Source organism: Periophthalmus magnuspinnatus, chromosome 13 (assembly GCF_009829125.3).
Source record: "Periophthalmus magnuspinnatus isolate fPerMag1 chromosome 13, fPerMag1.2.pri, whole genome shotgun sequence".
Classification (NCBI taxonomy): Eukaryota; Metazoa; Chordata; class Actinopteri; order Gobiiformes; family Gobiidae; genus Periophthalmus; species Periophthalmus magnuspinnatus.
In genome coordinates this window covers 24,553,923-24,566,666 of record NC_047138.1, presented here as the reverse complement: position 1 = coordinate 24,566,666, position 12,744 = coordinate 24,553,923, and the positions used below count along the sequence as shown (strand labels likewise).

The following is a 12,744-nucleotide window of genomic DNA, read 5'->3' as shown; positions in this document are numbered from 1 at the left end:
AAGCCTATGCAGCTGGTTCGAGCTCACCCGACGGCTGAGGAGTTTCTGTGGTGCCACCAGGAGGGTGAGTGCCTGTATTGTGGCCAATGGGGACATTTTTTTGCCACCTGCCCGGTTCGGCCAAAAGGGAGTGCCCATCAGTAGGTCTGGGAGTACTTGTGGGTCAGCAATGAATCCCAGAGAAGAAGCTCAATAGATTTCAACTCAGAGATACTTTGTGCCTTTGCTCTATTAACCTAACCATCTTAGCCCTCATCGACTCTGGAGTGGAGGAGGATTTCCTGGACTAGCAGGTGGCCGAGCAGGGGTAAAGCTGGAGCCACTTCAACAAACCCTCACAGCCCTAGCACTCAATGGGAGATTGCTAGCCAAGGTAACGCTGCTCATCCTAGGCCATCCCTGGCTGGTGGCCCACAACCCCATCATTGACTGGGCTAGGGGAAAGGTGTTGGAGTGGACCCCTCTTGCCAGGCCAACTGCTTGCTGTCTGCCGTCACCCGCTGGGGGTGCCAACTCTCTCCCAAATCAGCCTCCGGGCGAGCTGGATCTCTCCTTCATACCTGATGAGTATCATGATCTCCGCGACGCTTCCTCGTCACAGCCCATACAACTGTGCTATAGACCTTTTGCCCGGCGCCTCCTGCCTTCCAGCCGTCTTTATAATCTCTCTAAACCGGAACGGGAGACTATGGAGCTGGATGTTCGGGACTCCCTAGCTGCTGGTATTGTCCGTCCTCCTCTCCTGTGGGCGCAGGGTTTTTCTTCGTCACCAAGAAGGATAAAACACTACAACCACGTATTGACTAAAGGGGCCTCAACAACATCACCATTACACCATTAAAAATAAATACCCCCTACCACTCATCAACTCCACCTTTACGCCACTCCATGGAGCCACCATCTTCACCAAGCTTGATCTTCGGATCGCATATCACCTGGTGCGCATACATGAGGTGACGAATGGAAGACTGCTTTCAAGACTCCCTTGTGACATTTTCAATATCTTGTCATGCCATTTGGATTAACCAATGCTCCAGCAGTCTTCCAGGCTCTTATCAATGACGTTCTTTGGGACTTTCTTAATCGTTTTGTTTTTGTATACCTTGATGACATTCTGATCTTTTCCCAGCTTCACCTATGCCAGGTCCTTCAGCATCTACTAGAGAATAAACTTTACGTCAAGGCAGAGAAGTATGAGCTCCACATGGATAAGGTCAGTTTCCTAGGGTTCATTGTCAGGGTGTGGAGAGGTAAAGGCTGATCCAAAAAAGATAAAAGCAGTTACTGATTAGGCTACATCCACTAGCAGAAAACAACTTAAAAGATTTATTGGGTTTGCCAATTTCTACAGGTGGTTCATCAGAGACTTTAGCATCATCGCAGCCCTCACTAAACTCACTTCTATTCAATTCAATTCAATTCATTTATTTTTGTAACGCCCAATATCACAACAACAGTTGTCTCGAAGGACTTCTCCCTCTAGATTGTTCAATTGGACCCCTGAAGCCCAGTACGCCTTCGAAAAACTGAAGGACAAGTTCACCTCAGCTCCGATCCTACGTCAGCCCGGCCCCTCCCGCCAGTTCATCGTAGAGGCAGACACCTCAGACACCGGTGTTGGGGTAGTCCTCTCCCACAGGTTTGAACCCCACAATCGATTGTATCCCTGTGCCTTTTACACAACATCGCCTGTCACCAGCTAAGAGCAACTATGACATGGGAGATCAAAAGCTGCTGACAGTAAAGCTCACTCTGGAGGAATGGCGTCACTGGTTGGAGGCGGCGGAACATCCTTTTCTGGTTTGGACAAACCACAAAAACCTATCCTACTTTCAGTTCTCTCAGGAAGACACCACCACCTCTCCGGAGCCCATCATACCCCGTACCTGTGTGGTCGCAGCTGTCCACTGGGAAATTGAAGACCTGAAGGCCCAACGCACCCACCCTGATCCAGGTAATGGCCTTTGTTCTAGATCCTGTCTGTTCCAAGCTTCTGGAATGGGTCCACTGCTCTCGGTTGCCTGCCATCCAGGGGTCAACCGCACACTTTCCCTCTTGAGGCGTCATTTCTGGTGGCCCACAGTCGACAGAGACACCAGGGCGTATGTCTCAGCATGCCAGGTGTGTGCCAGGGGAAAAACCTCCCACTTGCCACCTTCCAGTCTGCTCCAACCGCTCCCAGTCCCGAAACGATCGTGGTCCCATGTGGCAGTGGACTTCGTGACAGGGCTCCCGCCATCCAGAGGTAACACCATCATCCTCACTATCACTGACAGTTTCTCCAAGGCAGCCCATTTCGTTGCCCAGCTCCCGACCGCCAAGGAGACAGCTGACCAAATAACCAACCATGTATTCCGGCTCCACGGGATTCCGTTGGATATAGTCTCGGACTGACGGACCCGGTTTACGTCCCAGGTTTGGAGCTCCTTCTGCGATGGTCTGGGTGTATCTGTGAGTCTCACTTACGGTTTTTACTCTCAGACCAACAGAACCGAGTGGGCTAATCAGGACTTGGAGACTGCCCTACGCTGTGTAGTTTCTGCTAACCCTTCTGCCTGGAGCACATTCCTACCGTGGATTGAGTACGCACACAATTCCCTGGTGAGTTCCGCTACCGGTGTATCCCTGTTCAAAGCCTCCCTAGGGTACCACCTGGCGGTACTGTCTGTGCCATACCACATCCAATGCTGTCACAGGGCCTGGAGTACTGGAGTAGGACCAGAGCTTCCCTCTTCCAATCCGGTGCAGCTGCAGACTGGCACTGCACCCCCCGCTCCCAAATAGCCAGATTAGTAAATTTGGCTATCATCCAAAAATATCTCTCTTAAAACTGACTCCCAGAAACTCTCTCTTTGCTTCCTGGGCCCCTTCAAGATAACAAAAATCATTAACTTGTCCGAAATACAGCTTTCTCCTTCCCTCCGTATCCAACCTACATTTCATGTGTCCCAAGTCAAGTCATACCAGTGACCAGGACCAAACCATATCTACATCATCACTCACTGGCACCAAACCAGAATCAGACTAGGAATCTTGGTGTACTATTACTGAAATACACTTTTAAAAAAATATACTGCATATTTAAATTAAGTAAATATCCAGTTTAATCAGGTTTGTCAAAGAAAAAACTAATTTCATCTGTCAATAGCATGGAATATAGGAAGCTCACTTGTCAAGATTGAATTGAATTAATTTTGAGACATTAGGACATTGTGGTCCTACAAAAAGTTTCTATTTGGATTATGGATGTTAATCAAAACAAAATTTGAACTATGGAGCATTGTAATTATTTGCAGAGAAGAGTGCTGCCTCCACATAATTTGTGTTTTTGATATTTCAGTCTTTTCTCAAATATTAATGGATGAGGACATGTTTACAGTGCCAAGAGATGAGAACACTGATTTTAAAACCATTTTAAACATAAACTGCAAATTTATGCTAACTCGAGTAAGAAAAGTTTAAATAGTTTTTTTTAACCCAGGTCTGATCAAATACTTTGATGGAGTCCATTTTGTTATCAGCGCACAGAAAGACAGGGGAAGTACTAGAGAAATAGAGAATGATAGAGACAGGTATGGAGAGAATAGAAACAGCAGAGATACAGAGTGAATGGGGATGGTTGGGGATGGTTGGTGTTGTTGCAGTCACCTCTGTTGTAGGTTTGACCCTGGTCCATGACAGACACTGTTCCAATGAAGAAACAACATAAAAACATGTTAGCTAAAGGCTAAATAGCACCTATCCTCTGCTCTCTTCATGCTAAAGAAAGTAAACAAAGAAGAGCTGAAAAGAAAAATGTAGGTGAAAGATAAAGATAAGGGAGTAATAGATGTAAACATGGTGGATCTGAGGTCAGAAAGTTCATGCGGAAAGTGGCCTGGTTCCTAAGGATCCCATGTAAAGACGCTAGTGATTATCTTGGTTAAATTAAACAGAAGATGATCTTATGGACTATTGATTGACTATTTCACACAGGCTTTAAGTTTGAAATTATTATTATTTAGTATAACCAATTATGTTTTGGCACTTGTACAGTAAATAGTATTTTAAATTGTATTTTTTCACTGATTTAAGTAATCACCTAAATAATGCTTGTCAATTGTACAAACTATTACCACATTATAAGGCTGTAAACAATACTACCCAGATACTAATGAATATCAAAACTAGTATAAAGTACTATACTTAAGAAGAACGTTTAGGTATCTGTAAATTTTACAGTGGGTACTTTTTACTTTTACTTCACTGCATTTGAGAGCAGGTATCTGTACTTTCTACTCCACTACATTTTTAACTGGACAGAAAAATAAAAAGTACTTTTCATATGATTTGAGGGGTTATTTTGACCATGTTCATAGTAACTTCCTGACTAAAAGTTTCGTGTTCAAGCTTCAACTTTGAGCAAACAAAAATACATACACAAAATTCATAAGAAAAATAAAAAAATTGATTCAAATTGTTACTCTTGACTACTTTTATGCTTTAACAAATTAAGAACACTTACTAAATACTTAATTTTTTTACATTTTTAAATGGGTACTTAAATACTTTTACTTAAGTAGATTTTTTCATTTTTTTATTTGAGGGTTTTTTTTGGGTTTTTTTCCCTCTGTATCTGTACTTTTACCTAAGAAACAACACTGAGTACTTCATTCAATACCCCTCATGCATATAAACATCTCAAATGTGTTTTCAAAATGAGGCTTGGTGATATGTTAAGTGCCATTCTGTCTCCAAACTCTGAATATAAAATCCTTATATTTTCCTGACTCTGACTCTGTGCAAAGCTTGAGTGGGTTTTTATTAGTCTTTTACTGCAGCGGGGTCTGGCTTCCTGTCCATCTGCACGTGCCATAGGAGCATGACAGTTAAAAATAGCTCTGAGGAGGTATTTTTAGCCAGAGTGAGACTGCTGCAGAATAACAAGCTTTGTCTGAACTCTGCCAAACGTGACATACAGACAAAATATTTCAGAAAGTCTAAAGTCATTTGAGGATCGGTGAAACAAAGAAAGATGGAAAAGAGCAGCAGGGTTCCCACAGTTTCTGTGACAAAATAATTACTTTTACAATAGACTAATGATAGACCCTGTTTAAGACTCGATTAGGACCACACCAGAGGAGCTAAATGACACAATGTAATGAACTGGTGGGAAGGGACAGTATAAAATCAGAATAAATGCAATCCCTATTTGTAATTTTTTAAAGGTCCTATATTACACAAAATTGACTCTTGTGAGCTTTAAGCCATGTTAGAAAGTTGTTACTTCCTCAAAAACATTGTGAAGTTGTGTTTTGTTTCATTCACACATGTCGAAGTGATCCATTATTATTAGTCTATATTTTCAAAGCTCAAAATGCTCTGTTCCACCTTGTGATGTCATGTAATGGTAGTTACAATTACAGTTAACAACTACTGTTTTACCTTTTGTTTTGTAGAGATTGTAAATTCCAGAGCTGAAATTATCCAAATGATTCTGATGAAGGTGTATGGAGTTTAAAAACACAGTGGAACTTCATGTACTACTACATGACATCACAAGGTAGACCAGAGTGTTTTCCGTTTGAGAGAAGAACTCAGCCTAAATATGAAGGGTTTGTGTGTTAAACATGGGTGAATGAAACAATATTATGAGATAGATAGCAAAATAGCGTAATATGGGCACTTTAAAAAACTAACTAATAAATCACTTGTCTACGACTGGTGGAAGTTGACAGCCATACTAATAAGGCCTTAGCTATTTTTTAAACTAAACCAAAGGCAATAAATGGGGCCAAACTAATATTAAAATATGACAGTTGATAAAAAAAACTGGAAAATGAAATTAAAACAACAGCAAACCAAAAGAAACAACTTGATAATGTATAAGAATGTACCAAAAAACTTCAAACTGTATGAGGTATCTTTAAAATGGGGTGATATTGCAAACATTTCAGTATCAAGTATCCTATGCATTCCAAATGCTGTTCACGAAAACTATATTGACTTCTGAATTCCACATTCTAAATTTTGCCCTTCAGATCTTATATCTTTAAGCTACTTTACACTGCAAAATTAAGCTTCTACGTTAGACTTTCTATGTTGTCCACAATATTCCAAGGTTTATTAAAAAAAAAAAAAAAAAAGTCTACTTAATCTAGGCAGTTATACAAGAGACTAACATAGTATTAAATTTGTGTGCATTTCAAATTCAAAATTGTACTTTCTAAAATACGTGCAGTACATAAATTGTATAAAACAGTGCACTTTAAAGTAGCCAATCCATTCCAAACAAAACTCAATTCTAAATTCCACAGTTTAAACTTTGCCCCTCAGACTTCCTCTCTTTTATCTATTTTAAATTTCACATTGCACATCTCCTCGTCTACATTTGACTTCTTAAACTGTACTACACTACATTTCCAGGTTGTGGTTGCTGTGCCGACCTGGTGGGAACCCTGTGCAGCGCTGGAGGAGGGAGGAGCAGGAGAGATGGGAGCAGGACACAGACATGGTACCTTCACTCTCGATTGTGTCCACTGCGTCATTGACCAATCGAATGACGGTCACTATGGAGGCTTGTGGGGGAGAGATACAGCAGCGTCAGAGAATCACAAAATAAAATATAAAAGAAAAATCCATAACTGGACCCACTTCTGCTGCTGTGTGGTGCATGGGTGTGGCTTGAATAAAAACAAGTTTAGCAAATTAAAATGACAAGCAAAATGGGGATGGTTTCAAGGCTGAAGGCATTAGATGGACTTACAGTAGTGGTTACCTTTAGGGTCAAAACATGTCACAGTTACTTCTTTTAGTTTTTTAGTCTAGTTAAAGGTGCAATATGGAACATTTCTGGTGGAGAGTCCAGCATGAGTCACTATGAATATTTTATTGCTTTGTCTCAAATGTTATGTATGACATTAATCTTCATGTGTTTTCAATACTACTACAAACAACTCTAGTGGACTCACCTCTCGAATTTGTTTATTGAGCTTAAACATGTTGTAATGTTGTTAACTCCTCACAAACATACCCAGAGTTGTGTTTTGTTTCATTCTCACATGTTTGAGTACAGTCTGTCTACAGTCTTCCACCTTGTGATGTCATGTAGTGGTAGATTTCAAGTTAACAGCTACTTTTTACCTTTGTCCAGTAGACACTGGCAATCCCAGGGCTGAAATTTTCCAAATGGTGATATAGAAGGTGTATGGAGTATAAAAGCACAATAGAGCATTTCCTGTATTACCACATGACATCACAAGGTGGAAGAGGGTGCTTTCCGGTTGAGAGAAGACATCAGCCTAAATATGCAGGGTTTATGTGCTAAATGTGTGAATGAAACAAAACGGGGCAACAGTGGCTCAGTGGTTCGAGTGTTGGTCCCCCAACACGAAGGTCGGAGGATTGAGTCCTGTTCGGACCAAGTTCTGTTGTTATGTTCTTAGGCAAGACACTTCACCCACATTGCCTAGTATGAAAGTGGTGTGTGCGCGAATGATTGGTGGTGGTCGGAGGGGCTGGTGGCGCAGCCTCGCTTCCGTCAGTCTGACCCAGGGCAGCTGTGGCTACAATAGAAGCTTACCATCACCAAGTGTGGAAATGAGTGAATAAAGACTATAGTGTAGCACTTTGAGAGGCTTTGAAAAGCGCATTACAAGTGTAAGGCATTATAAAACACAACTCCAGGTATGTTTTTGACATTTTGACAGGAAATAACATTATATAACATAGATCAGAAAATGGCGTCATATGAGCCCTTTAACTACTCTCATAGAGACAAGCGTCCGACCCTTCCCCAGAAAAGTTACATTGGGCACATTTAATATTTCATCACCTTTGTATAATATTTTAGTTTAGTCCAGGATAAGTTAATCTTTACTTTGAAACTTCACCTGAATATAAAACTACATTTGTTCAGGTTAACAAGATGTGTTGACCAAGTTATCCCATATTAAAACATATTTATGTGTGCTGTTTGATGAAACCAATCAAAGATACATTTCATCACAAACCAGTCACCTGTGTCCCAGTTTCAAGTCTGGATAATAATTATAATTTAACAAACTCAGGATGGAAATTTATGCCAAATCAAATTGCATTCATATTGGAAGCTCACTCAAAGGTACATAATTTAATTTCTATTTACTCATGGGAAGCATTTTTTTACAGAATGCTTTTTAGTTTTTGCATCTGTTTTTGGGTTAGCTCAAAATTGTTATATTATACAAATTATTGTTTGTTATTATTATAATAAAACAGGTCTCATCCCTCTTATGTTCCTTACGCAGGTGTATCTGACGCATACAGCCTTGTCACATTGAAAACATTCATAATACTGAAATAAAACATGACTTGTCGCCAAAGCAGTAAATGGGATCACAGCAGCGTTCATTTCAGTCATTGTTTCATAAATTCTCTTGTCTGATGATAAACTGGACACAATACAATCACAATGGTCCACTGCAGAGGCAAAAGGATGAGCCAGCAAATCAAATTAACATGAGACAATGATACAGACAGCAAAGGCACAAACCAATAACAGTAAAACCACAGCCTCCTCACACACAATGAGGACAATACCCAGGCCTTAATGAACCAGGGGGAGGTTGGTGAAGTTTAGTAATCATAATAGAATTCATTAGGGAAAACACTGAGGTTTTCTCGATTCTGTGTTGGTTGAATGCTATATATTTTGGCCAGTTGACAGAGCAGCTTAATAAATGTTTGTGTAACTGGAGATTTGAGATAGAAGATAAATTGGAAAATAAATAGTATGGCAGTTTTTGTTTCAGAGATATACAAAAATTTGAATGTTGCATATACTGTCTACAATAAATCTATTCAAAAAAGCAAAAAGAAGAAGGAATGAAAATTAAAGCTGCAAGCGGCATTGAACGGCCCTCGCGGGCCGTTTTTCGCACTCGGCCGACCCGGCACTCACTACGGAAGGTGCACCAGTTGTGTCCGTGTTATTGCGGCTTTGGGCTGTACTTGTCACTAAACAACGTGGAAGGACTGCTGCACAAAATGCAAAAACATGTTTTTTTTCCAGGCATCTCCATGGCAAGACAGTGCAAAATACATTGGACTTTTGTGACGGGGATGACCTGAAGAGTCACTGTGCCAAATTTCACATTTGTCAATGAAGCCAATAAGTTCTTATGAGACTTTGAAATGTACGAAAATGAGTACATTTTCCCATTATGATAACATGGGCTCTTTCGAGCAGCAGCATGGCAACTGAGTGAAAGATATGACATGGGTCTGTTTGACTTTTTTGATTGGGATGACATGAAGAGTCATGGTGCCAAATTTAACATTATTCCATGATAGTAATATTTTTTCACATGAATGGGAAATTTTGGGATCACTCCCATTAAGATAACATTGGCAGTTTGGCGCATCGCCATGGCAACATGGTGCAAAAAATGTGCCAATTTAGTTTCTTTCATAATGAGTAGGTTTAGGCCATAAAGTTTTACAACTGATTCGAATTAGAGCAAAATCGGACTTTGCATGCGCAAACAGGATCAAATTTTGACATGTGAAAATTTAAAAAATTCCGATGGAATTTCGCTGCGCGCAAACCATGATAGCTATCATCATAAATTGGAAAACGTTTGATGCCCCACTTGTCTAGATGATGTACAGTGATTTTCAGCCCTGCCGGTGAAGCCCCCTCAGACACGCCACTTGCATCTATTTTATTGTGGCTTGAAGCCAATAAGTTCTTATGAAACTTTGAAATGTACAAACATTTGTACATTTTCCCATTAGGATCACATGGATTCTTTGGCACATTGCCATGGCAACCCAGTGAAAGATATGACATGAGTCCTATTGACTTTTTTTTAATCGCGATGACGTTGAAAAGTTATTGTGGCAAATTTTGCATTATTCCATAAAACTAATAATTTTCGGATGAATGGGAAATTTTGGGATCACTCCCATTAGGATAACATGGGCATGGGCATCACCATGGCAACATGGTGCAAAAAATGACATGGGTCATTGGGATGAGGCAATGGAATTTTGTGTCAAATTTGGTAACATTTCGGAAAACAAAATTTTCTGCCCTCTATACAAATATATTTGATATTCTGTAAGGGGGCGCTATCGCGGCAATTTTATTTCTTTCACAAACAGTAGAATTAGGCAAGAAAGCAAATTATGACATTTGAAAATTGCAAAAATTCCAATGGAATTTTGCGGCTTCACCGCAATGATGCGTCCGTCATTCGTCATGACATCGGGGTCGCCCATTGACTCATGATTCATTTTAGCAGTAATAAATATGGGCATGGGCGCTTAGATAGAGCTCGATACCAGGAGTATGTTTGGGGACATGAGCGTTTCACGCTGCCTTTGTCAACATTGAGAAAATAGGCTTCGTCTGTTGACGATGACGATGTTAGTAAAAACAAATATGCATAGGATTGCTAGGATACTGGAGTCTGGGCATGGGGCGACAGGCCACATGATGAGTGCATGGGCATTGCGGAAGCAATAGGCATAGGAGCTCGGGCCAAAAATAAATACATAAATAATCTTAGCAAAACCAATACATCCAATAACATTAGAATGACATATACGTTTTTTGAAAGCTCTCGACTTTCCCCATGTCATCGTAGGGACAATGGCGAATGATGGGTGCTGATGTGTGGTGACGCGCTGCTACACCCATGCACTCATTGTTGCGGAAGCAATAGGCCATGAGTCCTGTGGGAGCTCGGGCCTAATAAGAATGAACTTGCAATGTAATCTTTATGGAAATAAGATTATAAAGTGATGATTTCAGCTCTAATCGTGTTTGTGCCACACTTGAACCTCAACCAAGACATTTACAGGCACATTTTTGATGTCTTTTTGCCATAATGTCTGAATAATAATTGCCTGGACAGAGACAAGAGACATTGTCAATAATGATTTAGTCCTACGTGGAGTAAGTTCTGCAGTGGTAATGATATGATAATGATAGTATGATAATAATCAAAATATATTTATTTTACATTTATGCATTTTAGTAGCAACTGAAAAATACTGGTCACTTTCTGTAGCTCTAACAAGCCAAAACACTGCTCTGTCAATGTTACCTCAACCAAAACCTGATGTCACTTGAATGCATTTTATACATTTATAAGCATTTTGTTCCTTAAAAACTAGGCCCAAAATACCAGATTATTTTAAAATATCTTTCACCAACCACCAACGTTTCACACCAAAATACATCAAAAGAAGCCACAAACTCATGACCAAAATGTGATGTCCAGTGATGACTGTCAAAAGCAGATATTAAAACATGGATTCTGACTATTTAATATTTTAAAATGTGTCTTACCGTTGTCATCGCAGGAATCTGACTGGAAGGAGCTGAGAGACTGGACTTCTGAGTTACTGCCTTTGTTACTGCCTGAAAAGCATGTGACCTCTTCAGCCAAGTCCACCATTTTACCTGAGAGGGCAACGGGGACAGGAAATCAGGTATGTTGTAATAAATATGTCAAAAAACATACTTGTATTAGTGTTCATTTACACATATTTGAGTAATCTCTTTCTGTTAGTCTGTCTACATGTCCAAAGCTCAAAATGCTCTGTTCCACCTTGTGATGTCATGAAGCAGTAGTTTTCAAGTTAACAGCTACGTTTTACCTTTTGTTCAGCAGAGATTGGCAATTGCAGGACTGAAATCATCCAAATGATTCTAATGAAGATGAATGGTGTTTAAAAACACATTTGAGCACTTTCTGTATTATCACATGACATGACAATGTGGAACAGAGAGTTTTCTGTTTGAGAGATGAACTCAGCCTAAATATGCAGAGTTTGTGTGTTAAACATGTGTGAATGAAAGAAACATAACTCCAGGTATGTTTGTGATGAGGAAACAACATTATAACAGAGATAGAGGTTATTTAATGTATTAACTTGAAATATTATTGAGTGTTTCAGATTGTAGAATGTAACAGTATCACACACTCAGAAAGAGGCAAGAGACAGTTTTCTTTATTGGTTAAAAGGTATGTTCATAATATAATATAAATGAATGTTGGCCCTTATCATCTGTATTAGGGATTAGATAGTAACCATATTTATTTTAGTTCCCTTAATTAAAACCAAATTTGAAATTCCATCATACAGGCAGGGAAAGTGTTTTCTCCAAAGACACAATGGTTCAGGCAGAAGAACTGAACCACAACCCTTATTATTAGAGAACTTTCATCTCTCCAACTTGGCAACTTCCGTCCATTATAACACTGAATGGGTCTTTGATTTGATCATTTTAAAGTGTTTTTAAGCCTTACCTTCGTCACTATCCCATGGACTCTTACGCAACGAGTCGCAGTCAGAGCGGCAGGGGGACACAGGAGGCAGGTTTGGGGCTACGCTACAGACCACCACTCCCCTCCTGGTGGTCCCCGTGAGGAACCGCGGGGACTCAGGGTGAAACGTGCTCATCTCCGTCTGCTCCACTGTCCGACCATCCACCATTTTCTCCAAAGTCAACCGAGGATCATCTACAAAATAACATTTACTTTAGGTATAAATATACAGACATGGACAAAATTGTTGGTACCCGTCAGTTAATGAAATAAAAACTCACAATGGTCACAGAAATAACTTAAATCTGACAAAAGTAATAATAAATGAAAGCCGCAAGCGGCATCGAACGGCCCTCATGGGCTGTGCTTCGCACTCAGCCGACCCGGCAGTCCCTAAGGGTGGCGCTGGCGTGCCACTTGGCTCTGTTTCATTGCGGCATTGGGC

The 12,744-nt window shown here is 40.4% G+C and overlaps 1 protein-coding gene across 2 annotated transcripts in view; it reads right to left on the bottom strand.

The window, feature by feature from the left end:
- The window catches only part of fat3a (FAT atypical cadherin 3a), a 135,265-nt gene that overhangs the window by 4,918 nt on the left and 117,603 nt on the right, over positions 1-12,744 (bottom strand). For both annotated transcript variants that reach the window (XM_055225931.1, XM_033976900.2), the window contains 4 exons: positions 12,282-12,494; positions 11,318-11,431; positions 6,498-6,557; positions 3,649-3,684 (listed from right to left, as the gene is read on the bottom strand). In XM_055225931.1, coding sequence (XP_055081906.1) covers positions 3,649-3,684; positions 6,498-6,557; positions 11,318-11,431; positions 12,282-12,494 — 423 coding nt within the window. The remainder of the gene's footprint in view (positions 1-3,648; positions 3,685-6,497; positions 6,558-11,317; positions 11,432-12,281; positions 12,495-12,744) is intronic.